The sequence below is a fragment of the Coturnix japonica genome, chromosome 11 (assembly GCF_054131305.1).
Source record: "Coturnix japonica strain WE chromosome 11, WE-NBRP24, whole genome shotgun sequence".
Lineage (NCBI taxonomy): Eukaryota > Metazoa > Chordata > Aves > Galliformes > Phasianidae > Coturnix > Coturnix japonica.
The window spans coordinates 13,778,432-13,803,446 of record NC_140673.1 but is presented as its reverse complement, the minus strand read 5'-3'; the positions used below and the strand labels follow the sequence as shown (position 1 = coordinate 13,803,446).

The 25,015-nt window shown below is 43.1% G+C and overlaps 2 protein-coding genes across 5 annotated transcripts in view; one reads left to right on the top strand and one right to left on the bottom strand.

The window, feature by feature from the left end:
• Window positions 1–10,719, bottom strand: part of ARHGAP29 (Rho GTPase activating protein 29) — a 46,646-nt gene extending 35,927 nt beyond the window's left edge. For both annotated transcript variants that reach the window (XM_015870018.3, XM_085511252.1), the window contains exons 1-2: window positions 10,597–10,719; window positions 8,520–8,864 (exon numbers count right to left, since the gene is read on the bottom strand). In XM_015870018.3, the coding sequence (XP_015725504.2) occupies window positions 8,520–8,781 (262 nt within the window). In that variant the 5' untranslated portion in view covers window positions 8,782–8,864; window positions 10,597–10,719. The remainder of the gene's footprint in view (window positions 1–8,519; window positions 8,865–10,596) is intronic.
• Window positions 10,720–10,805: 86 nt separating this feature from the next.
• LOC107317397 (uncharacterized) lies at window positions 10,806–24,879 on the top strand. Of its 3 annotated transcripts, XR_014932729.1 has the most exons (3): window positions 10,806–11,093; window positions 11,911–22,812; window positions 24,588–24,879. XR_014932729.1 is itself a non-coding variant. In XM_085511255.1 (2 exons), the coding sequence occupies exon 2, from the start codon at window positions 18,993–18,995 to the stop codon at window positions 22,044–22,046; it is 3,054 nt and encodes a 1,017-aa protein (XP_085367381.1). In that variant the 5' UTR covers window positions 10,806–11,093; window positions 11,916–18,992; the 3' UTR covers window positions 22,047–22,953. The 3 variants fall into 3 exon arrangements, 2 of the variants coding, with proteins under 2 accessions (XP_085367381.1, XP_085367379.1); XM_085511255.1 differs by lacking the exon at window positions 24,588–24,879 and having other exon boundaries at window positions 11,916–22,953; XM_085511253.1 differs by lacking the exon at window positions 24,588–24,879 and having other exon boundaries at window positions 11,911–22,953.
• Window positions 24,880–25,015: the final 136 nt, after the last annotated feature.

Here is a 25,015-nt window from a genome sequence, read left to right as displayed (position 1 = left end):
TTCCCTGTTCCTCCAGCAAACTGCTAACTCTATTAGAAGACATTTCATTGTTAGAAGACCCAGCTTCACATTTACACCAGATTTTGCAAAAAGGAAAACCTGATTTTTGATTCTCTCCCTCACAGCTTACCTCTCTTACACTAATCTCATCACACCAGCTTCCTTAGTTTAACTGTCACTGTGGGAAGGAGGGAAAACACGAACCAATAGAAAAGTTAAGGTTCTTTAAATAAAGCATTCTGAAATTCTCTGCACGTCAAAACGCAAAAAGGAGAAAGAACGGGACTTGTATTTTGATTACTTTTGCACTTCCGAAGCAAGACAAGAACGGAAAATGCCGGTGTTCTTCTATAAAGATGCGGCGTTTTCCTCCGCTAAGCAGCGAGGCCAGGCAGCGCCCCGCCCGCCCCCGGCCCCGCCGGCAACAAGCGCGCGTTGTTCCGAGGAATGCGGGCTATGCGGCGGGGGCAGGGCGCAACGCGGCGGAACCGCCCGCCGCCAAGTCAAACAGTAACTGCGGGCTGCAGGGCCCGGGACGGGGGGGAACTGCCCTTAGTATCCGCTGTCAGCAACCTGCGTTTAGCACGTAGCTTACGCCTGGACTCTGCGGGGCACAGCTTCGTTTGAAGTGAACTTCGAGGCGTTTCTCCTTCCTTGTTCTAAGCATCGGAAACGGCAGACTCGATCCGTGCAGATTAATTAAGCGATGTCCCAGCAGCACAAGCCTGCACAGCAGAAGACAATGCCCAGCTCCCCCGGCTTTGCTCGGGCCGCAGCCACCCAAGCCCAAGCCGCAGGCTCCCGAGAGCAGCTGCAGGAACGGCGCAGGGGGAAAAGCCGGGGCACGGGCAGCTCGCCGTCCTGCGCCGGGAGCATCTCTAGAGGTCCCTTCCAACCCCTACAATTCTGTGATGCTGTGATCGCTCCTCGGGAACAGCGCGGTCTGCAGCTGCTGCTGTCCCCTCTAAGTTTCGCTAAGCAGCGCGGGCTCTCTGCGGGCCTGGCTCCACACTGCTGTCACTACCTGCTTATGAGCTGAGCTCTCTAGAGTACAAACTTCTACCCACTTCTCAGAAGAGGATGGTGTTGAGGAAGCCGGTGCCGTACATGGGCAGAACTCGCAGCTACGGTACCAAGCTCTGGCTCCCCGGGGGCCAGCGGAGAAGAGCAGCAGAAGGGAAACCTGGGAGAGCTATTGGGAACATTATGGTCCTCCAGGCTATGCTGAGGAAGGACACTGGCAGGCCTGGCTATTTCTTTTTTCCTCCAAGCTTTGCCACAAAAAAGCATCAGAATCTGTTAAATGCCATTGGTAGTGACTGATTTTAAGTTCTTAGAATAATTCAACAAAAAGTTTAGCAAAGTATTTACTTTGCTTTTATCTCTATTTACATCCTTTACATCTCTTACCTTGAAAGTCATTCACGTTTGTCAAATAACAGTTTCAATTTCAGATTGGCAGAACCAATACCCAGGAGTGATTACTAGGAAACATACACAAGGGTGTAGTAAGAAATCTCCAGGTCACAAAGACTGGAACTATTTCTGTCTTTGCACACAGAAGGCAAGTTTCAGAAGTCTAAATGGTGACAGCACAATTCAAATGTGCCTGAAGCTCAGAGTGAAAACCAACGGACTGATTTGCTGCCTATTGCAGGGCATTTTCTGCTTGCTGTTCTTTGCTCACCACCTTTTTTATGCATCTCTGTCAAACATAACATTCCACAGAGGAGGCAAAATATATATATATATATTGGTAGAGGGTTCAGCAGTGCACACTGCAAAAACCAGGGTGGAGTGCTATGACTGCCACAGTCCATTCCTTATTGAAACCTCAGGCCACTTACTCCTTTGCCAGCTGCCTTGTCCCTCTTTTCTGAGCTCCCTTCACTTTAGAACTTCACAGAGGTTCTAGTTGAAAACAGTTCTGCTCCTCCCTAAGACCAGCATTCAGTCAGATCTGCTCTTCTGAATGTGACACAGGCAGCAGAAGGCGACTGCCATGGCCAGAAAAAGCAGTGGTGAGACTGCTCACATTTTGAAATTTAACAAGAAATATATTGCTTGTTTGGTTTAAAACAGAGCCCTAAACACAACAAGCTTGATAACAAGACATGAGAACAATTTAATACATATCTTGTGCATATTCAGCACAAAGAATAGCACCATCATTTCAGCTACTGGTGAGGAGGAAAAATCTGATCTCTGCAGGATCGCTTTCAGAAGCGAAGTCTCAGCTTTGCCCAGCTGCCTCACACCTGCCCCAGTCTGTCTGGATCCCAGCTTCCCTGCTACTGTAATTCAAAGGATCACTTCCATCAACTGCTATGGAATCAATACCATCCAAAACAGCAAACACAACACGTCAGAATTCAGCTCTTAATAACTTATTTGTTTCAGCAGCAATCTGAACCCAGTTATTGTAAGCTGGTATATTTAAAACAGGCAGATGGTCCTTGAGAACCAGCTGTGAGCAGAGCTATGACACTGAAGGCAGTTGCATCTTTCAGAAGCAAGTTACAGAATTCAAAGGACTACTGCACAGGTATTACAGATATCCAACACTTGAGCAGATCCTGGAGGTGATCTGCATAAAAATCCCCTTTTAGACTCTGTGTCTGAAAAGCTGTGATTTCTGTAATAGCATGAATTATTTTCCAGAAAGTTTGACTTCACTTTTTTATGCTATACAGAATAAGAGAAACAACATGCCACACTTCATGTGAATTCCTCTGCCTTTCCAGAGGATTGGATTCTTGAAGGTCACTTAATCAATTCACAAACAGACTGTTTACATATTTGATAATCACTTTGTTCTCATGATCCCTGGAAGTCAGCAGCTCTGTCAGCACACAGCTTTCCTCCCTTCCATAAAGCTTTTTCATTTAGGACACAATACTATCAAAGAGAAAAACAGCTGTTTTCTCCCCCATGATGGAAGATATCAGTACAACCTTTCTCAAAATAAAAGCAAGTATACAAACGCCCCTTCCGGAGTGCTGCAAAGAAAGGTAAACACTATTAACCTTGCTCAAAGCACTTTACCCACCAACAACACATTCATACTACAAGTTAAAGGTTCAGAATCTGAAGCATCATTAGGCACTTGAACAATTTAAAGTGTAAATACAGCAGCTTTCACTGAGAAATATTAATATTGGAATATAGAACAAAATTACACCTAGTAAATGATCATAATTTCCATCTGTTATCTTCATATCTAACAAGCGTCAGATTTCCCTAGCAAAACAAGTTGACTTTCCAAGAAACCACCTCAAAACTTTGCTGCAGAGGACTTCAATATTTTATATTAGAAGATCATAAAGAAATAAAAATCAAGAACTAAACATGCTTTAGTGTCTTAGTCATATTGAAAATACGAATGTCAGAAAAAGCACACATTATCACAAGCCTGGAAGGAGCAAAGAGAAGTTGTTCATCTTTAACCCACAGGCACTATATTCAGCAGAAAACTTCTGGCTTTTAAGGTAGCAATACCAATCTCCACAGTGGTTTTGAAATTACTGGAGACTTGTTAGAAGGAAGCTATTTAGCCCAACACACCTTTACAGGTGTCCCACTGGGCTGAACATCAATCCTTCAAGAATAAGCACCTGATAGGTTTCAAGTCAGGCAGCATTCCTGATCTTCTTGAAAGCATCAGTACTACTATAAAGAGGATTCAAATGCTCCTGACCAGGACATCGAGCTTCACCTGTATTTTCACTTCTGCTACAATTTCAAAAATGCTCCTTGAACTCCCAAGAAACCAGACAGCAAAATCTGATCCTCAAAGACAGACTTGTGATGAAAGGCAAGAGCTTTGACTTGCTAGTCTGTTTTCTAATGTATCTGGAAATAAGGGTACATTACCATTTTATAATAAACTGGATTTACATTAGTTGAAGACAGACAGGATGAACTTGAGCAACAAAGCTTTTGCTCATGAAAAGGATGCAGAATTACCCACATGAAGCGCACAGTATCACACTTTGAAGATTACTTCAAAGTTTGTGATAAAGAAAGCAGCAATACCTAAACATATTCTGTAGTATAGTCACAGATTATATATTAAAGTATAATTACACGAGCACTTTCAGACCACATGCAAATTTCACCCTGACAGCTATTCAAAATGCAACAGTATTTCCCACAGTCCCAAGGGCAGACCTTACAGCATACACTGCATTCCTTAAAAAAATAAACAGCAGATGTCACAAAACCAGTAGTTAACTACCTTCAGAGGAGGGAAACAGGAATGTTTCCCCCATCTCTGACTTGATGCAAATCAAAGCTACTATTTACTATCCAAAAGTGAAAGAGTAAGTAAAATATTTTAATTAGGAATTCAGACTTTGCCCTAAATACTCTTTTATGTGTTCCTTTTAAACCCGAGTAAATGACTCTCGTTTGAGCAAAGGCCACACAGTGACATCACTTGCTTAAGGCAGTAGTGGAATTTATTAAGGGCAGTAATGAAACAGACTGTAATGGCAGCAATCTCAGGCACAGATGCTTATTCTTCAGTAGATCCCTAACTTTGCATGTCTATACAGTAAGCAACACTTTATTTGAACCAACAAATAGAACTTCTAACAGACATTTGTCAGAGGCAGGTCCTGCACAGTTTGAACCAAGAAATTGTATAGAAAGCATGTAAGCCACTTCAGGTACTGACATACTTAGAGGAGTTTGGACAGTATGGACTAATTATTCCATATCTCCTACCTGCCAAAGGAATGTACCCTGCATGCTGAAGTCACTCAACATTATGAAATTTAACAGCATTAACTTGCAGGCACAAACCCATGCTTTGGGACAAGGATTAACCTTCTCCATGTTGTGGGGTTTGGTTGTGGCATTCCCACACACATCACATTCTGAAGTATTTTCAGTGCTGTGGCCAGGCCCTCAGCAGGCCTGCAGGACACAACCATTCAATTCTTACACCTTTCTCTAACAAGTTACCTTTTTTCCTTGTAAGTCACTACATCTTAAGATCAAAGATAGCTCCAGCCTTTAGACAGTACTTTATTGCATGTCCTACTGTTGCTGCCAGATGAAGGCAGCGACCTTTTCCTCACACTCTCTGTGGATAATCCACTATCTGAACTCAAAACACAAACAAACACATTAGCTTTCAATCTATTACATTTTAACAGCTTCTACCTTGGACATATACTGAAACAAGAACTAAACATGGGGGACAGCAAGAATGCAGCAATAAAACTGAGAATTCAAATGAACTACCTCAAGAGTGGCACAGACTGTAAGTGACAAAAATAGATGGAGTCTTCTAGGTATTCAATCAGCACATACTCTCAAGTTTAGCCTGCCAGGCGGGATTCCTGAGGAACTGTTCTCCATTTCTTCTTACCAGAAAGGAAAGATGACTGATTTATTTTGAGTCTCCTCAATACATTTCAATTATCTTTGACCTCAGAAAGCACTAATACTACAAGATGAGCAGGCCTTTCAGTACAAGCACAAAAACATGATGACAGTATAATCATCCTCTCTAATATCAGACGTATGACACAACTTCATCTGGAAATCTAACTTAAGACCAGACCAAAAGGCTGATCCATTGACATTTTGTGCAGGCCAACCACTACAGGTTCAGACTGTCATCAGATAGAATTTTTTTTAATCTTTTTTTTTCTTTTCTTTTTTTTTTTTTTTTGTGTGTGTGTGTGAAACAGCACTGAACCCACTGACCTAGGTACAAAAAACAGAGCTCTTCTTTAATGAAGATGCTGCTAAGTACCTTGGTCCTGTGCCTCAAGATGACTTGCTAATAATAGAGTATTACAACCAGCAAGTACAATACCTAGATTCAAAAAGGAAATTGAACTCAAGTGCATGGAACACATGGTATTTAACTCAGCACAAGAGGCAACTGCAGCTCCTGTGTCCAAAGGGTTGAAAAACATCAATCTGGCAATTCTATTCACAGGGAGGGATTATTTTCTCCCCCCAGAGGTAGAGGGCTGTTGTTTTGCTAAGTTTTCACCTGGTATATGAGAAATTACTTCTCGATGACAAGTTTTTTTCTTGCAATCATCATTACATTTCTACATCTAAAGGTAATATCCATATTTCATTATTACTAAAATAAAACTGCTGTAAGAAGCTAAATTACATTATAGCATAAGTGATACACAGAAATGACACTGAAACTTGCAAGAACATGGGTGAGAAATTTCTGTTAACACTCTCTTCTTAAATAATATGAAGTTGCTGAAGTCTTTAATCAACTTGATTAGTACCATGCAAAACACGGTACAAGTCTATATCTAAAGGCACTTATGATCTAGTCAAGACATGAATACATACTACAGTCTAAAATAACTTAAATTTTTCACCCCAGATATTATCACTACATCAGGAGAACGCAAAGTGAGCTGTTAGTGAATAACTGCCAGACGCTTCCAGTGCAGCTCAGACACAGACAGCAGGGACCATGGAGATCCAACCACAGTGTGGAATTCAAAGCCTGCACCCACGGGAGCCAGCCCAACTGCTGGTGCAGGCCCAAGCAGCCTGCAGCAAGCTGAGCCACGTGCTCCAGTGGGAGCTTACAGTGTACTACAAAGGAATTTTAATACAAATCTGCCAAGCAGCAATACTATGAGTAACAGTAGCTGTGAAAGTTAACTGGGGGAAACACTAGCTGGAAGCTGAAAAATTTACACCAGGTTCTAGGAATGCCAGACAAACACCAGGGCTTGTTAATGCAACCCTGCAGCGTCACTTCACGTTTGCCACTTCTAAACCAATTGAAGATGCACACAATAAACACATATCAAAGTAAGACGTCTGCTGTAGTTACTAGCATGATTTACTTTTGATTCTTATTTCATAAGCTTCAGTGCAAAGCTCTATTAAACAAAAACTATATCAAGACATTACACTGATGCTGTCCCAAAAGGAAGAAATTAATTTTCCATCTCTGTAACCAATTTCACCTTAAGTAAATAAATTACTAATTCAAAACTAATTGGAACTAATTCCAAAATGGCAATAAGTCTTACAAGTCATAATTTCACATGTAAAGTGTAAATACCACCTCAGTATGCTTTTGTCTGGTTTTGCATAAACAACTACAAGCATTACCAAAGTAAGAAGGGCTAATGAAATTCAAACTATTCAGCTGCAAAGAGGTCCTCTCCAGCCAGCAGCAAGTCCTTTGTAAATTAACAATCATTTTAATGGACAACATTATTAAACGACTCAGTTCTGCAAGCTGACATAAAACTATACAATAACTCCTATCTCCTATGTTGGATCTTCTGAGCCCCAAATTTGATACTGACCATTGACTAGCAAGCACAGCATGGCAGATGGAATACATTAGCATTTTGATAGACCTTCCTTACTGGATGCCTAATTCAGTGTCAGCAGGCACTAGACACCTGACCTCACAAATAACTCTGCTCATCCTGTGTGCTCAGCAAAAATACTGTTGACATGAGGCAATTGCTAGTATCAAGTTACTGTCCTGGTAAGATTTGTTTGCACTTTTTGGCAACACTGTTTCAGCTGCACACAGACTTGAGTCTTTGAAGCTTACAAAGCACTGGATCCAATCACTTTTAGCCACCTTCTCCTCAAAGAAGGATCAATGCAAGATCTGAACTAAGTGTAATTATTATTCTCACTCCATTTCAGAAACATTACATTATCTACAAATAAAAAGGTAATCCTGAGCACATTAGAGGCAACAAGCATTGCACTAGCAAATTCACTGCCTTTGAACTGAGTAAGAATCTTAAAGTCTCACCTTACTGTTCAGGATCTACATAAATTTACTTATTAGCAAATTTGAATTCAATTCCAGAGAAAACAGACAAGATAACATTAAGGCACGGGGAAAAGCAAAAAGAAGCATGCAACATGAAGGAGAATTACTAATGTCTTGTGTTTGTGACATCTATTTAACTGACATCCAAAGCAGCTTTTGACTATTAACATCGGAATATTTCTGTAAAAGCTAGATAATGGCTTTCCTGCTGATGATCAAAAATGGACTATCCTCAAACTCTAATTCTTGCTCTACCCTCAAACTCTAATTCAAGCTACTAACATAGGAGCCTCCCAGAAAAGCATCTAAAGAAAAATCAGAATTATACCTGTCTAGAAAACAAGAACATTGCCAACAGAATTGTTTGGAATTACAAGAACACTCAAGTGGCTAAAAATTCATCAGTTGATGGCCCTGCTAACTTTTAGTGGCAATCTTAAAAGCTTGCTAATAGCCTCTTCTCCCTTGTCCTTTTAAGCACTACATGCTCCAGAGCACTATACAGCTGATTATGAAAGAAGATTGCACAGTGTTCTGATGATGAAACACAAATCCTAAAGTAACAGCTACCATTTCCCATACTCATCACACGAGGGGCAGAATAAAAGAGAGAAGCAAAAGGGAGGATAATAACTGGCAAAAACTAGATAAAATGTGAGTAGAGGCATGGGAGTTCCAGGAAATCTAAGAATTTAGGATAAAAAACCAGCCATACCTTCTGAACAAATGGCTTCCTTCAAGTAGAGCAGCACATCTGCAAATTTTCTGACATCATTCACCAGCTGCATGATGTACTCTGGGTCCACAACAGGATTGTCATAGCAGTCAGAATTGGAGCTAATGCTGCTCAAAGAGCTGCTCTTGGTGCTGCGCCCCATTCCCCAGTTTCCTGAATTAGAGATGGTGAAGAAGTTGGAGGTAGACAGCCGGGCCAATCCCAAACCACGTTTGTTACTTCCACCGTTCTGTCGCAACATCCCAGCAGCCGCTGTGCCTAAAGAGCTCCCACAGCCAACATTCAGGATCGCCTCGTGTCCATTGACCAGACAGAGATGAAGCCCTTTAAAATGGAGGAAGGGAAAAGGAGGTGGAGAAGAAAAACTGTTGGTTAGGGCAGAAATACACAGAAAGCAATATTTTTGTACAGAGAACATCCAAGAATTGTTTTAGCGTAACACTGCTTAACTGATGCATTATCGAGGTTCTTGACTGTTTGGTGTTCTTTTCATATATATATATATATATATATATATGTATATATATATATATATATATACACACACACACTTAAGAGATTTTTAAAAGATTCGTACAGCAAATACACATTACTGCTTAAAAGCCAGTGGTATTCAAAGTTATTTCTAGAGCCAATTACGATGCATCTGTTTTTAACAAGAGAAAGTTTGCTCCCTCACTACTTAATTCAGAAACATTAAGAGCCACATTTGTTCCACATAGCCCCAAACCCATTCTCTACAATGAAATGTTACTACAGCTGATGACAATATCAAAAACACCCCATGTGATACAGACCACAAGCACCATCCCAGCTTGCATCAGCCACCCAGCTGCTCTCAGCATCCTGCCTCTACAGATAACAGTCAACCTTGATCTGATAGGATGATTTTTAGTTACACAGATTGTGCTGAGTGAGAAACTTTGACCTATAGAGCCTGAGAAGGGAAAACATCCTGAAAGTTGGTGCATGGGCTTTCAGGCCTGCTGTCTTGTAATAAAACCAAAAGGAAAGACATAGAAAAGTGAAGAACATATTAATACTAAAGTTTATCCACAAATCTCAGCACAATTAGCCTGAAGGCTGGTGCTCTGCTTTAGCACACCTTCAAAGCTCCTCTGCAAAAATACACAAACTTGGGGGCAATTGGTAAAAGTAAGCAGCTATCTGCAGCTTTAGGAAAAACAGAACAACCCTTCAGAGCTCCCACACCAGGTCAGGCCATTTGTCTGAGGGCAGCTGCAGGTGGCAGAGCCAGGGCTGGGTCCAGCAGCACCCACAGCGCTGCCATTGCACTCAGCACCAAGGGCTCAGTGCTCACACTACATGGGAAAGAAGAAAAAAATCAGAACACGCTAACTAAACGAATCAGTTGTGGCTGCAGATACATCCACAGCAATCTCAGATTCAACCGCTGTTAATAAAGGAATGTTACTACAATCGAGTAAAGAACACAGCTTAATATTTCTTGCAGTTGCTCAGACCAAACGCAGAACCAGATCCCTTAACGTTTGAACGCTCCCACTCCGTATTTCATCAGGAGTTGTTCTAACGCAGCTCCGTCGTTTTTACATTATTTCTGCCTTATTTCTCTTTCCAAAATGAAACTCCACAGTGTTGCTGTTGCAATCAACCCTACAGGGGCTGCGCTGGGAGCCGAGGAGGGGGGTAGGAGGGCGACGACACTTGTGTAGCGTGCGTAGGGCTGCACCAGTACCGCAGGTAATTAAGTGACTCCAAACACCCCTCCTGCCTTCAGAACAGAAGGGCGCCCACCGACCTTGCTATAAACGCCTCCACGTTTAGGTTAGAGCGAGCCAGCCCCAACGGGAAGAAAAAAGCCCACCAAACAGCAGCAGCCGTGTCAGCAGCCCGCCCCGCTCACAGCCCCGGCCAGACCCAGCGTGCACGGCAGCCCCTCCCTGCGCCCCCCCACGCGGCAGCAGCGCGGCCTCGGAGAACCGAACCCGGCGCCGAGCACCGCGCGCTCATCGCCACCGCTCTCCCTCCATCCCACCCCCCGACGAAAGCCCTTCGCGGAACCCTCGGACCTTACCGGAATCGCTACCGGAGAGCAACGGCGGCGGAGCGCAGGCGGCAGCCGGCCGGCCGCAGGCCCTGCACACCGCCTCGCGCCCATGCAGCAGCGCTCTTCTCGCAGCGCGGCCCCGCCGCCGCCGCCCCCTCACGCCCGCACGACGCCGTTGGCCGCCCGAGCACGGCGGGGCGGGGACGGAGCGCAGCCCGCCCGGGGGCGGGTCCCGCGGACCCCTCGGTGCGAGAGCGCACGGCGCGGCCCCCGCCTGGATGCGTGTGACGGCGCACGGGAGGGCTGGCAGCGACACAGCGAGAAGCAGAACCGCTCCTCTGCAGGCTGCTGGCGGCAGTTCGGCTCCCCGTCCGCAGAGGCGAGGACTACAGAGCACGGAAAAAACCTCCCGCTACATAAAATGTAACTCCAGAAACCGTGTAAGCGGTTATAAATTCTTCAAGTCCTCCGAGGAAAACAAAGAAAGCAATGCCCTGAGCTTCAGAAAGATGCTGGAGATTCAGGTAATCGATTCAGCTGATGTCAAAATCAGGGCAAACAGTTGTAAACTAATGTGCAAGTGGGGGAGTGCATGGCAAACAGTGCAGTCGGCAACCGCATCATCAGGACAAGTAGTAAAGGCTTGTTGTGGAAAAGGTGTTGAAATACTGATAAGTGTACAATGGCAATAAAAAAAAGGCAAACAAGAAATTCCACCTACACTTATCAATACGTAGACCACAAAGCAATGGGTACCATTTGGTCTCCAACCCTTTTTTAGAGAAGAAAGCACACAGCTACGGCAAACTGCTGCAGAAACTCTTTTCTGAAAGCCTTCTCTCTTTCTAAAAGCCTTTACTTTGCCATATCTCTACCATTCCAGGCACATTTTACAAAATGCAAGGAAGAATAAGCTGACCACAGTACGTACCCAGCTTGGCTCTCCTGCTGTTAGCAGGCAGGTTCTGTTCTCTGCTATCCTTTGCATCAGTGTTTTCTCCCTCATCTTGCTCAACCTGTGTCTATACTAAAATTCATCAGTTCTTTTGGTGAATCATTTACTTGGGGGGGGCGGGGGGAGGAAATCAGCCCCAGAGGTGAAACTTCAAGTGACAAAGCTAGAAATCCTAGGGCTAAACACTCCTATGCACACTGCAGGCACATGATCTGAAGCATACAAACATTTTATGCTGTGGGAAGCCAAGCCTCAAACATCCTTTGTAAAAATGATTTGAGCCCCCATCCGCACATTGTATGAATGTTAAGTGAAGCTTTGGATTTTCTTCAAAGTAATTGTCCTTTTGATTTCAGTTATTCAGAGCTTTTTTCCTCCCCATTCAGTACAGCTGCCAAACTGAATGTAGAATTCCCCACATTCCTCTGGAATCAAGACACAGAACAGCTCCAGTCACGTCCCGGACTGCGCAGCGCTGATTTACCTCCTAAGCTGCCTTAGAAAGTGCTGCATGATGGAAACGTGGAAGTAACAGACACACCTTCAAGAAGATACAGCTTCATAAAAGGCCGGGACTGTGCCATGGCTTGCAGCTTTTGCTGCACTGGAAGGAGGACTGAAGTGTGAGTTCATCATCTTTTGTCACTTTAAAGAGCCAAGACTCTTTTTAGCCAAACAGTCTACAGCATATAATCAAGGCTTCAGGAGACCAACAGAAGTTGAGCACGTGCACAGCTGCTCAAAGTCTCCTTTTTCTGTTTTTCATCCAACTATCATAGTTTGCTTGCAAAAACAACAAACTGTTATTAGGCAGAGAGCAAAGAGCAAAGCAACAGAGATAGTACAGCATCTCAGCAGAGTTCTCCAAGAAGAGGCACAAAAATTAAACTTACTTTCATCAAAAGTGCTGAATTTTCCTCTGAGGAGGCACTGAAATCAGACTCATTAGGAGAATGTTTTAATATTTTTTCCCCTGCTGGAGCATACATACATAGTGAAATAATAACCACACCATACCTCTTTTAAGAGAAATCAGTATATGGAGTAAACTTCAAATGCCTGCTTCTCCCTTTTCAATGTTCAATTGCACTTCACTCATAAAAAGCGCTTTTGAAACCCAAGGGAAAGGTCTGACTGATGGAAGCTACTCTATATTGCAGCCTCCAATTGTTGTTAAGAGGAGAAACCCTTCCAGGTAGCACCATTAAAATAACTAGAACTGGCAAAGATATATTTGCTGAAAAATTGGTTTCAAAATACCAGCTCTTTGCTTCTACTTATCAGCTGAGGAGACATGTGTTCTAAGCCAGCTGGATGACACCAATTAGTATGTAAAGCAGTATGAGCAATAACAGTTCCCTGCAGAGCCAGACACTTGTTATTGTTAACTGGACACACCAGCAAGGGTGCAGCAGCTGAAAGGGACCCACATCACTGAAAGTAAGATTGAACAGGTTGCTTACAGGGAGAGGCTGGTAGAGGATTCCACGTTCTGTTTACATTCCAGTGAGCAGAATTCTGCTCTGAAGAAGAATTTCCATAAACCATTTCTTTCCAACAACCATTTCTTACACTCAGGCTCCTGCAAAAGGCCACATTATTTGTGTAACAGAAATCAGGTCAGGACTCAGCTACTGTTAAAGGAAATAATGTGACATTTTTGGTAAATAACTCGTCTATAGCTGCATTGCATAATTTAACAGCCAAAGAAGAGTCTGTACAAAGTCATCCTACCTGACATTGAGGAAACTCAGAAAACTGCTCCCTTGCTACTACATCTACTGCAGGCTTTTATTTTTTTTCACAAGATCCCCACTTTAACTGAAGCAAACACCACCCATTGCGAGTCTATGAGATACCCATATCCATCTGCACTTCCTAGAACAAAGCCTATTACAGCCTGAGCACAAAATGCCCTCAGGGAACTGATGTGGGTGAAACTGAGGCACTGCTGAACACTGGGCAGCCCACAGAACTGATGCAGCCCATAGGGACAGCACCTTCCTCCCCTCAGGCCCAAGCCTCTGCACAGACCCCAGAATCTTTCAGGAGAGCAAGGGAAGCAAAAGGCACAGCTTTAGCAAGTTTTCAATAAAACACACGTTACTTGTTTAACAGCTTGTTACAATTCATCTCCAAGATGATCCCTGTGTACTTCTTAACATGGTGAAGGAGGCTTAAGTCTTTTTTATAGCTTACCATTTCATCATCTCACCCTTGCTAACAGCCCTCTTCTCCACTGAGCTCCTTTCCATAGTTGTTGCCTTTTCCTCTCAGGTGATGTAGTTGACATACACGCTGGGTTTAACACAGAGCCATTACTCTCAGCTCTGCCCTTCTACTGCTTCCATCTCAAACCCAATACCCAAGTCATTAGTTTTGTTTTTTTAACTATATCAGCAGGACCGACCAAAAACTCTTTCCCCCGGTCTTCCCTCTCTTTACACAACATCCTGCTCTCTTCAGGTTGAGATATATGCTGTCATAAACTACTCCTCTAAGCTTATGCAAGGCTGGAAGTGTGAGGTGAGAGAAGTTCCAGACACAGGACAGCTCAATGCACTCATCCTCCAGGAAAAGGACTGCCGCTGGTGCAGGCAGCACCCCATTTCCTAAGCTTTAACAAGCAGTTTCTTAAAAAACTTCCACCTTAACTACCAGTTGTCCGGAGTGGCAGTGGGTGGTAAGGAATGAGAGGAAAGGCTGCACAAAGGAAACAACTTCCAGAACCTTCCTGGCTTGCTAAACACACTATTAACCAACCATAATTAGAGCCCAGACACCTGCTGCTTTCAGAGCCAGCAGGCCCACAGCTCATCATAGGCCCCACCTGCTGCATGGGCACCGGATGGATTTAAGGCAGAGGAAGCTTTCCAGCCAAGGGCTGGGAGAAGAGCAAGATGTTTCTGCAGGGAGTGGAGGACTGGCTGGGGCCTGTTTGGCAGTGGTACTGGCCTGATGTGCCCTGGGTATTAAGGACTGTTGTTTGCTGTGGTAGTAAGATGAGCTACTTGGGTCACAGCAAAGTATCTGCTGGCCTTAAATTTTATATTTGGAGTCTGCAATAGATGACAAATACAGGACACCCCAGTGCCCTTGGGCTGTGCTGCAACATGCTGCAGTCACCGAAACCACTGAGCAGTGTTGCTCCAACAGCAAACAAAACTTCTTTACATGCTCCTGATGACTCTTAGTAGCTTAAGTGTTTGATAAATAAGATGGAAAAACAAACAAACAAATGTATGTTTATCTAGAGACTTTTTTGATGCCCATCCTCTATGGTTTCATAAATACTGCTAGATAAAAAGGGGAGTTGCGAACAATGCTCTGGGACATGGCTTGAAGAAAATATTCAGAGGTAAACTAAGAATAAATCTCTGCAAGACAGAATGGTTTACTTCACCTTGGGAGAGCAGGTAAGGTCCTTAAAAATAATTAAATGCACTACATGTGATTAAGTGGTTGCTGCTCCTCGCTCTGTGTTTTTAACTCTTCCTTCTCCCACCTCTGATTTTTTGGTATAGTTGTTCTAGTCCTGACAAAATGACCCAGCTTAAAGTAACACATTATGCTTAGGAGTCTAGTAGACTTCTTTTTTTAACCAAGAAAGGAAATGTGGCTTGCATCAACATTGGTAAATTTAAGTGTAACAGTTTGTGATGGGGTTGGGAACTACAGCCTCCCAGCTTGAGGTGAAGCTGGAATATCTTCTCTTTAGTAGCCTACTGTTTTCTGGGTTATTCTTGCAGGCTTTTTTGCCATCCATATGCAGTTATCCTGCCAGGGTTCATATCTTCATGTTAGAGCATAGACAAGCATAAGAAACTCTAAAGATAACACAGTTGATATCTCTGCCGCTGTAGAGTTTGTGCAGGAAGGAATTTTCATATTCAGCATTTATGCCAATATATATTTTAGATACAGGGATGTATGTTTTGTGGTTTGTTTTTATTTCTGCCTAATTCAGGAGGAGAGGAAAAAAGCTAAACCAAAATTATTCCTAGCTTGCAATTAGATGCGCACAAATTGCTATATTTAGTGCACTCACAAGATACAACGTTCTTAGTATGTTTATAGGAATCTTGTTTAACAAGTGGAATTAAAGAGTAAAGTCTGTGGCTGTTAGTGTGGAGCATTGACCCAGTGGTGGTGAACTTGTAGCACAGTGACTGTGCCAACATAGTTCTGTTGGAACTAGGCAAGGATACAGCTCCTAAGTTGGCAGCAGGGCAGGTGATGGACCATGCTCTGTTGTGCATGAATAAAGACCAGCATCTCATACTTCTTAATTCATTTTTATAACTAGAAACATGCCACTGATTAGTATTTTAATAAGGAACTCATTCAGCAGTTTTCATCCTGAACTTTGTAGAGTGAATATCTCAGTCAAATCCTTTCTAATGTCATCTTACCAAATCTAGTCACAGGGTTTGCTTTGTGATGTAGTAGTTTTATTCATTTGCATTAGTTTATGTCTTTAAATGTCATCCTACTTTCACTGAACAATGGTGAGTACACATGCTGGAGGGTATGACATTGTTTAATGTAGTTGCTGGAGTAATCATGTGTTCATAGGTTTTGAAAGCACAATGCTGTTGCCATTCTCTTTCGGTGAGGTGAATTCAGATTAGTGTTCTGAGGCACCCTTGTTCCTGTACTTCCTTCTGTTTTTTCAAAGTACTGAATCTTCACTCCAGTGACATAATTATGAACAGAGAGGATGAAACCATGTGACATGCGGTCAAGAGACATTGAGACATCATCTCCAAGTGAACAGATCTGTCATAAATTTGAGTAGAAAATATGTGGGTCTGGGCCCTTCACAAGCAAGTTACTAAATACCTTTTAAACTCTTAAAAACTAGTGAATGCCATTCAGTTGTTGAAAGAGTAGTGGATGCCTGGTTCCAACAGGCAGTTCCTGAGTAGACCTCAGCCAGGAACCTCCCTGCAACCTAGGTGTGGCCCTTAAAATTCTCAAGGGTATTTTCTACTGACCTTAATGGCTCATTTCTCAGGGCACAGGTTGTTCAGCTGCTGTTTAATGAGGCTCCTAAATCTTTCTGAGCACAATACAGGTAGTGTAAGTACTAGCACAGGATTCCCTGCAGCCATGGGCTGTGATGCTGTGTTGTAGCCCATCACTCTTGCACTGGATTTGGCCCAGAAGTCACTGATCCAAGACCAACAGTGGTTTGGCTGTTGTGTTTTGCTTCCTGTTGTTGTGTTTAATAGTAAGAATAAGCCTGATTAGCTGACAGACAGCAGAAGCTATTGTAATGTCAAATTTGAATATCAGATGTGAACGTGCTCTACCCTCGGTTTAAATGACATATGCTATTTATCATTAAACATTTTCTTGAGGTGTGGAAATGTCATGGTTTAATAATTTTGTAATTTTTGCTATCAGTATTCCACATCATAACATCATATAAAGCATGAATAATTTTACTGAATCTGCAACTTATCAGAAGAAGACTACATCTCCCAGGGAACAACACGATAGGTCACGGGACCTGGACTCTATATTAACTCTGTCGCAGAACAGACTGACGTCTTTCGAGTTCTGGCGTTCAGGGGAGTGTGTGGGAGCCTTCAGCCGTTCGCCTAGATTTACAGTAGGCCTCTCGGTTACGGGACTCATTCTCTCTCCTATTTTGCTTGATTCGTTAGCTCAATTTCAATTATATTGTATTATATTGTGTTATCCTGTATTTCGATATAGTATTTAGTAAATAAGTGTGCCTCCTTAGATCGTTGCCGCTGTTTTCTTTTCCTAATTAATTTTTTTTTTTTTCCTTTCGGCCTAGGGCCCCTCCGGGGCCTACGGCCCCCTGTCACGGACGCAGGTGGATTTTTAGTTCAAACCGTGACAGATTTTGGTGGAGAATGCGGGCACCCTCAAGTCTGAACCGTATGTACTCCAACTTAACCAACCACCGGGGGCACCAGATACAATGTTGGTTGCCCCTGTAAGAGGGCGAAAAACAAAACGAGTTTCAACTCAGATAGAGAAAATGCAGAAGGAGTTAGAAGAGCGGAGGGAGTTAGGAGAGCAGGACTCAGGAGAGCAGGGGGACTCAGGAGAGAGAAAGTTAGGAGAGAGGAAAAAGGAGGAAGGTCGCCTGGAGGAAATAACACAAGCGTCAGAGTCAGGGTCAGAGTCAGACGAGGAGCCAAAAGCTAAATTTTCTTTACGAGAATTTCTCGAGTCCAAACTTATAGATGGGGCAGCCTCATCAACACAGCTGCCAACATTAACACCTGAGACTCTTGATAGAGCAAAAGGTGAGCAAAGTATTACGACCATTATTGATCGATCTTTTAAACTGAGTGAAATTCGAGATCTGAGAAAGGATTTCACACGTCAGCCAAAAGAAAATATGGTCACTTGGTTACTTCGCTGCTGGGACAATGGTGCCAATAGTGCGTGGCTCGATGGCAGTGAAGCTCGCCAACTGGGTAGCATTTCCAGGGACTCACGTGTGGACAGAGGTATAGGCACATGCCAAAATCGGTCCTACACCCTCTGGAAGCGGATGTTGATAGCGGTAAGAGATAGATTCCCCTTTAAACGGGACTTGGAGCCTGAGAAAAAGAAATGGACTGATATGGAGAAAGGTATCCAATTTTTGAGAGAAAGGGCTCTGGTGGAAATGCTCTACAGCCCCCAATTCAATCGTAACAATCCAAACCAATTACATGATCCTGAAGCAGTCCACGTTCCACGACAAATGTGGCGTGACTTTACAAAGGCAGCTCCAGAAAAGCATGCCAGTGCACTTGCATTGGTATATGGCAAAGGGGAAAGAAAGCCCCTTGTAAATGAGCTAATTAGCAGACTTCAGGAGCTTGAATTATTTATAAGCGCTACAGAAGTTAAGCTTTATACTTCAGCCATTGTCCAAATGGGAAAAAAAATAGTGGAAAGGTTAGACAAAGTGGAGGAAACACAAAGTGATATTATTGACAAATTGGCTAATGTGCCTGATGTAGATGAATCCACGGTGGTACCAGATGATGGAAACCAGGATTTCCACGATCGCCTATTGAGAGAGCTAAACAACATGAGTTCCTCTCGACCTGTATCATCGAAAATCTCAACCATAAAAAAGAGACGTCCTCGTATTCAAGCAAATGACAATGATAAGACCATACGTTTTGCTTTGTTGTATTTCTTGAGTAATCATGGGGAGGATATAAAGAAGTGGTATAACTCATCCACTTCTGCACTTCAGGCACGAATGAAAGAATTACAATCCAAAACAACCACCAAGGTGAACTCTTCCAAACGGGGGAGAGTTCCAGTTGCTGCAAGTCAACGAGGTAAACAATAGAGGGGCCCTGCCCCCAGCCAGGGGGGGGAAAGGGACAACAGAGTATACTGGACTGTGTGGGTTAAGTGGCCTGGCACATCTCAACCACAGAAATATAAAGCCTTGGTGGACACTGGTGCACAATGCACCCTAATGCCCTCAAGTCACCAAGGGACACAACCAATTTATATCCATGGAGTGACTGGGGGTTCCCAAGAATTGACTATGTTGGAGGCCGAAATAAGCCTCACTGGTAAAAACTGGCGAATGCACCCTATTGTGACTGGTCCAGAGGCTCCATGTATACTGGGAATCGATTACCTTAGGATGGGATATTTCAAGGATCCCAAGGGGTATCGATGGGCCTTTGGGATAGCTGCTGTAAACACAAATGGTGTTAAGCAGCTGTCAACTTTACCTGGTCTGTCAGATGATCCTTCTGTTGTGGGGTTGCTCCAGGTAAAAGACCAAGAGGTACCAATTGCCACCAAAGTGGTTCACAGACGGCAGTACCGCACCAATAGGGACTCATTGCTCCCCATTCACAAGCTAATTCGCCAATTAGAAAATCAGGGAGTGATTAGCAAAACGCACTCGCCTTTTAACAGCCCCATATGGCCAGTGCGTAAAACCAGTGGGGAATGGAGGCTGACGGTAGATTACCGTGGCCTGAATGAAGTTACACCTCCATTAAGTGCTGCTGTACCAGACATGCTAGAACTCCAGTATGAACTGGAGTCAAAAGAAGCTAGGTGGTATGCCACCATTGATATTGCTAATGCCTTCTTTTCCATCCCATTGGCTGCAAAATGTAGGCCACAGTTTGCTTTTACCTGGAGAGGTATTCAGTATACCTGGAACCGTTTACCCCAGGGGTGGAAGCACAGCCCAACAATTTGCCATGGATTGATCCAAGCTGTTTTGGAACAGGGTAATGCTCCTGAGCACTTGCAGTATATTGATGACATTGTGGTGTGGGGCCATACAGCAGCAGAGGTTTCCAAGAAAGGGAAACAGATAATCCAAATTCTTTTGAAAGCTGGTTTTGCCATTAAGCGCAGCAAGGTGAAGGGGCCTGCCCAGGAAATCCAGTTCTTAGGCATAAAATGGCAAGATGGACGTCGTCACATCCCAGCAGATGTGATTGACAAAATCACTGCTATGTCTCCGCCCACAAATAAAACAGAGACCCAATCTTTTCTGGGAGTAGTGGGCTTTTGGAGAATGCATGTCCCAAACTACAGCCACATAGTGAGCCCTCTCTATCAGGTAACACGGAAGAAGAATAATTTCTCATGGGGTCCTGAGCAGCAGCAGGCTTTTGAGCAGATAAAACAAGAAATAGCCCGTGCCGTGGCCTTGGGGCCAGTACGGACGGGACAGGATGTGAAGAACATCCTCTACACTGCTGCTGGAGAGAAAGGTCCCACCTGGAGTTTGTGGCAAAGAGCCTCAGGAGAGACCCGAGGCCGACCCCTAGGATTTTGGAGTCGAGCATATAAAGGGTCTGAGGAGCGCTACACTCCAACTGAGAAGGAGATCTTAGCCGTGTATGAGGGGGTTCGGGCTGCTTCTGAAGTAGTTGGGACAGAGGTTCAGCTTCTTCTAGCACCTCGCTTGCCAGTAATAAACTGGATGTTTAAAGGACAGGTTCCCTCCACCCATCATGCTACTGATGCCACTTGGAGTAAGTGGATTTCATTAATTACTCAACGAGCTCGAATGGGAAAACTCAGCCGTCCTGGAATTCTAGAAGTGATCATGGACTGGCCTGAGAGTAAAAAAATTGAAATACCACCTACAGAAGAGGTATCACGTGCTAAAGAGGCACCACCATACAATGAGCTACCAGAAAACGAAAAGAAATTTGCCCTATTCACAGATGGATCATGTCGTATTGTAGGGAAGCATCGCAGATGGAAAGCTGCTGTATGGAGCCCCACACGACAAGTTGCAGAGGCCACCGAAGGTAAAGGAGAATCAAGTCAATTTGCAGAGGTAAAGGCTGTTCAGCTGGCTTTAGATGTGGCTGAACGGGAGAGGTGGCCAATGCTTCATCTTTATACTGATTCATGGATGGTGGCAAATGCCTTATGGGGGTGGTTGCAACAGTGGGAAAATGATAATTGGCAACGAAAGGGTAAACCTGTTTGGGCTGCTGAACTGTGGAAAGACATTGCTGCCCGAATAAGGAACATTGTTGTAAAGGTGCGCCATGTAGATGCTCATGTGCCTAAAAGTAAGGCTACTGAAGAACATAAAAATAACCATCAGGTTGATCGAGCTGCCAAAATTGAGGTGGCTCAAATAGACTTGGACTGGCAGAACAAGGGTGAATTATTCCTAGCTCGGTGGGCCCATGAGACTTCAGGTCATCAAGGAAGGGATGCAACATATAAGTGGGCCAGGGACCGAGGGGTGGACTTAACTATGGACGCTATTGCTCAAGTTATTCATGATTGTGAAACATGCGCCATAATTAAACAAGCCAAGAGGATGAAACCTATTTGGGGGGAAGGGCGATGGCAAAAGTATAAATATGGAGAGGCATGGCAGGTTGATTATATCACCTTGCCACGATCTCGCAATGGTAAGCGTTATGTACTCACCATGGTGGAGGCAACCACTGGGTGGCTCGAAACATACGCAGTACCCCATGCTACCGCCCGAAACACCATATTAGGGTTGGAAAAGCAAATCCTGTGGCGGCATGGCACTCCAGAGAGAATTGAATCAGATAATGGGACCCATTTTAAAAATTCCCTTGTAACCACTTGGGCCAAAAATCATGGCATTGAGTGGATTTACCATATTCCCTATCATGCACCAGCTTCTGGTAAGATCGAACGATTCAATGGGTTATTGAAAACTATGTTGAAAGCAATGGGTGGCGGAACGTATAAAAATTGGGAGAACCATTTAGCAGAAGCCACCTGGTTGGTCAACACTCGAGGATCTAGTAATCGTAATGGTCCTAACCAATCCAGCTCCCTACGTACCGTGGAGGGAGATAAGGTTCCTGTAGTACACATAAAGAGTGTGTTGGGAAAAACAGTTTGGGTCCTTCCAGCGTCTGGAAAGGGCAAACCTCTCCGGGGTACTGTCTTTGCCCAGGGACCTGGGTGCACATGGTGGGTGATGGACAAAAATGGGAATGTTCAATGTGTACCACAAGGGAATTTGATGTTGGGGGAGTGCAGCCAATGATTTTCCTGTAAATATATAGGTAGAGTCTCAGAAAATATTTCCATTAGATACAGAATAGTTCAATTAGGTATAGGACTTAAGATAGAGTGGATTAATGTTAAGGAAACACTTTTTCTCTATATACCTTAATTAGGCATTCTGTAAGCAAGTTTTCCATCTGGACTCTATATCCTGCACTGGCCATGCATGTGTAGAGCACACATGGAAAGAAGTATAAGTCAAAAGGAAATCTGCTGTGGTGGCTGGGAAAGGATGAGTGCACCTTGATGTGGGGGACGCCCTACTAGCGCTGCCTTTCCCCTCTACCGCTGACATGTTTTCCTTTTTCTGGCAGTTTTGCCATTTTCTCAAAATTAATAAATAGTAAATTAGGTTATAGAGTTTTGTTCTCAACTTAGGGATTTGTATGGAATAAATATAGATTGTTGAGAAAAAATAAGGTTGCTGATTATTCACAATTATACATATGAGTGTGTATGTATGTATAAATATAATGTAATGATGTAGAATAAGGGGTGGAATGTCATGGTTTAATAATTTTGTAATTTTTGCTATCAGTATTCCACATCATAACATCATATAAAGCATGAATAATTTTACTGAATCTGCAACTTATCAGAAGAAGACTACATCTCCCAGGGAACAACACGATAGGTCACGGGACCTGGACTCTATATTAACTCTGTCGCAGAACAGACTGACGTCTTTCGAGTTCTGGCGTTCAGGGGAGTGTGTGGGAGCCTTCAGCCGTTCGCCTAGATTTACAGTAGGCCTCTCGGTTACGGGACTCATTCTCTCTCCTATTTTGCTTGATTTGTTAGCTCAATTTCAATTATATTGTATTATATTGTGTTATCCTGTATTTCGATATAGTATTTAGTAAATAAGTGTGCCTCCTTAGATCGTTGCCGCTGTTTTCTTTTCCTAATTAATTTTTTTTTTTCCTTTCGGCCTAGGGCCCCTCCGGGGCCTACGGCCCCCTGTCACGGACGCAGGTGGATTTTTAGTTCAAACCGTGACAGGAAACCTGGCTTCCCTCTCTTTGAGAAACCACTTACTGAACAATATGCATAAAATCAGGCCCATTATTTTATGCATATGAGAAAATGTCTCTATTTAATACAGCAGTACATTTTGAAATACAGTATTGTTCACAAAAAAAATTAAATAAGGTAGTAGAACTGATATACTTGCATCACTCTGAATTCTATTTAAACACAAAGATGGTTATTGGTCATGGGTCAACCAATAAAATGCATAAAGCTCTATTACTTTTGCTTGAATATATGGCATAAGATTACAGATCACAACTCACTACACTGGAGACCACAGCATTTTAGCACTTTTATTCTCACAGAAGCCATAACTGGTTTGCACTTATTGAATAGATATTAAAAAGGAGCTTGGTTTTAGTAATGAGATCTGAATTATACATAGATCACTATAAAAAGAAAACTGTGATACAAAATAAAAAATAACCAAACTTCTAGCTTATGTCCAAGTTATTAACAACTCAATTGTACCTCAGTGTGATGGAATTGTGCTTGATAACAAGAAGAAAGACAAGTCTGCCTTAAGTTTGTAATTCTAGTAAACAGGGGCTGCTTATGCCCCTGAGCTATAGCAGAATGCACTCTAGAGACCCCATGTCCTTCTACTGAGTTAACCTGTTTTGGTAGGATCACATGGAGGGAATTCACCATGAGTACCACAGCTTTCCCCATGTCTCATAAAGGTGGTCCCTATGTATGATGCAGTGTGTGTAAGCATGTTTACCATGTGTTTGGCCTAGGAGACAAGGGCAGCTGTTGAACATAAAGGCTAGGTGACAAGTTCTGTCAGTCCCTTCACAAGGAGACCATAACCTACTGGAGAAACAAAAACTAGCCTCTCAAAAATGAATGCATTTATTTAGGAACTGAGAGGAAATGCTTGATTAGAAGTCATCATTTTAAAATGAGAAACCTATTTCCATGGAGAATACATTGAATATCTCTTGGAAGACATAAGAGAACTCTAGGGGCAGAGATGATGCTGGAGTTTGTGCTGTTTTCTAATTATGATCTGGTGTTCTAGGACCACAGCAGCTCCTTCAGTGTCTGCAGATGGTTCTTGTGCTTTGGTATGTGCTGCTGGTAGCTGCCCTGGGAGCAAAATTTGGAGTAGGCACAAGTCTATGAGGAAAAAAATTCTGTTTTCTTAGAACCAGAGGTCTGTACTGAGGGAGGCCACAAACCCTTCCTTCCTCGCCACCCCAGTACTGTCTTTTGTGGAGTGGTTTTGGAGACCATGCTCCTCAAATAACCACCAATTCAAGATTTATCCAGGTAGCAGCATATCAAAGCAATGTTGGCCATCCTCTCTTGCACAGCAAATGACTCCAGTGCCAATGGAGCATTTGCCATTCAATTTCAATAACTCCTTCGAACCAGTAAAAATGTCTGAGGCAGGTTTGACTGCCAGTTGTTACTGGCTTTGAAGTCTGCTGGCAGGTAAAAGCTGTATGTTGGTGACCTATAAAAACATCAAATGGTATTTCAGGGAATACTACTGCAAGAGTTGGAAGCCAGAAATCCAAGAGGAAATCCTCAAAGATGATATGAATAAACTGAGAAGGAGAAGATGCATGGAAAATCAATAACATCAATCAAGGTCAGACAAACAAAAAAATGCCCCGACTAGAATAGAAGTTGTAAAGGAGATAGAAACAACAAATATGCGCTGTTTTATTTCCTCATGTGTACACGTACTGTGTAAGCTACAGCTATTTTGTCTTTGGGATAAATACATCAGTAAATCCAGAATATAAATAAATACAGTTAATTCTTCAAAAGGAGACCAATGATATCAGTATCTTTTTGCTCGTGTATAAATGTAGTATGCTACAACTTTCTTAATAATCTGGTTTATAACAGTGTTAGAAAATATCTACTAGTAAAAGGCATCATTATTATAGATCAGATTCTTCG

Bases quoted from the DNA above. Each gene is read 5' to 3' on its own strand.
- LOC107317397 (XM_085511255.1), top strand. From the start codon at position 18,993: ATGCCCTCAAGTCACCAAGGGACACAACCAATTTATATCCATGGAGTG.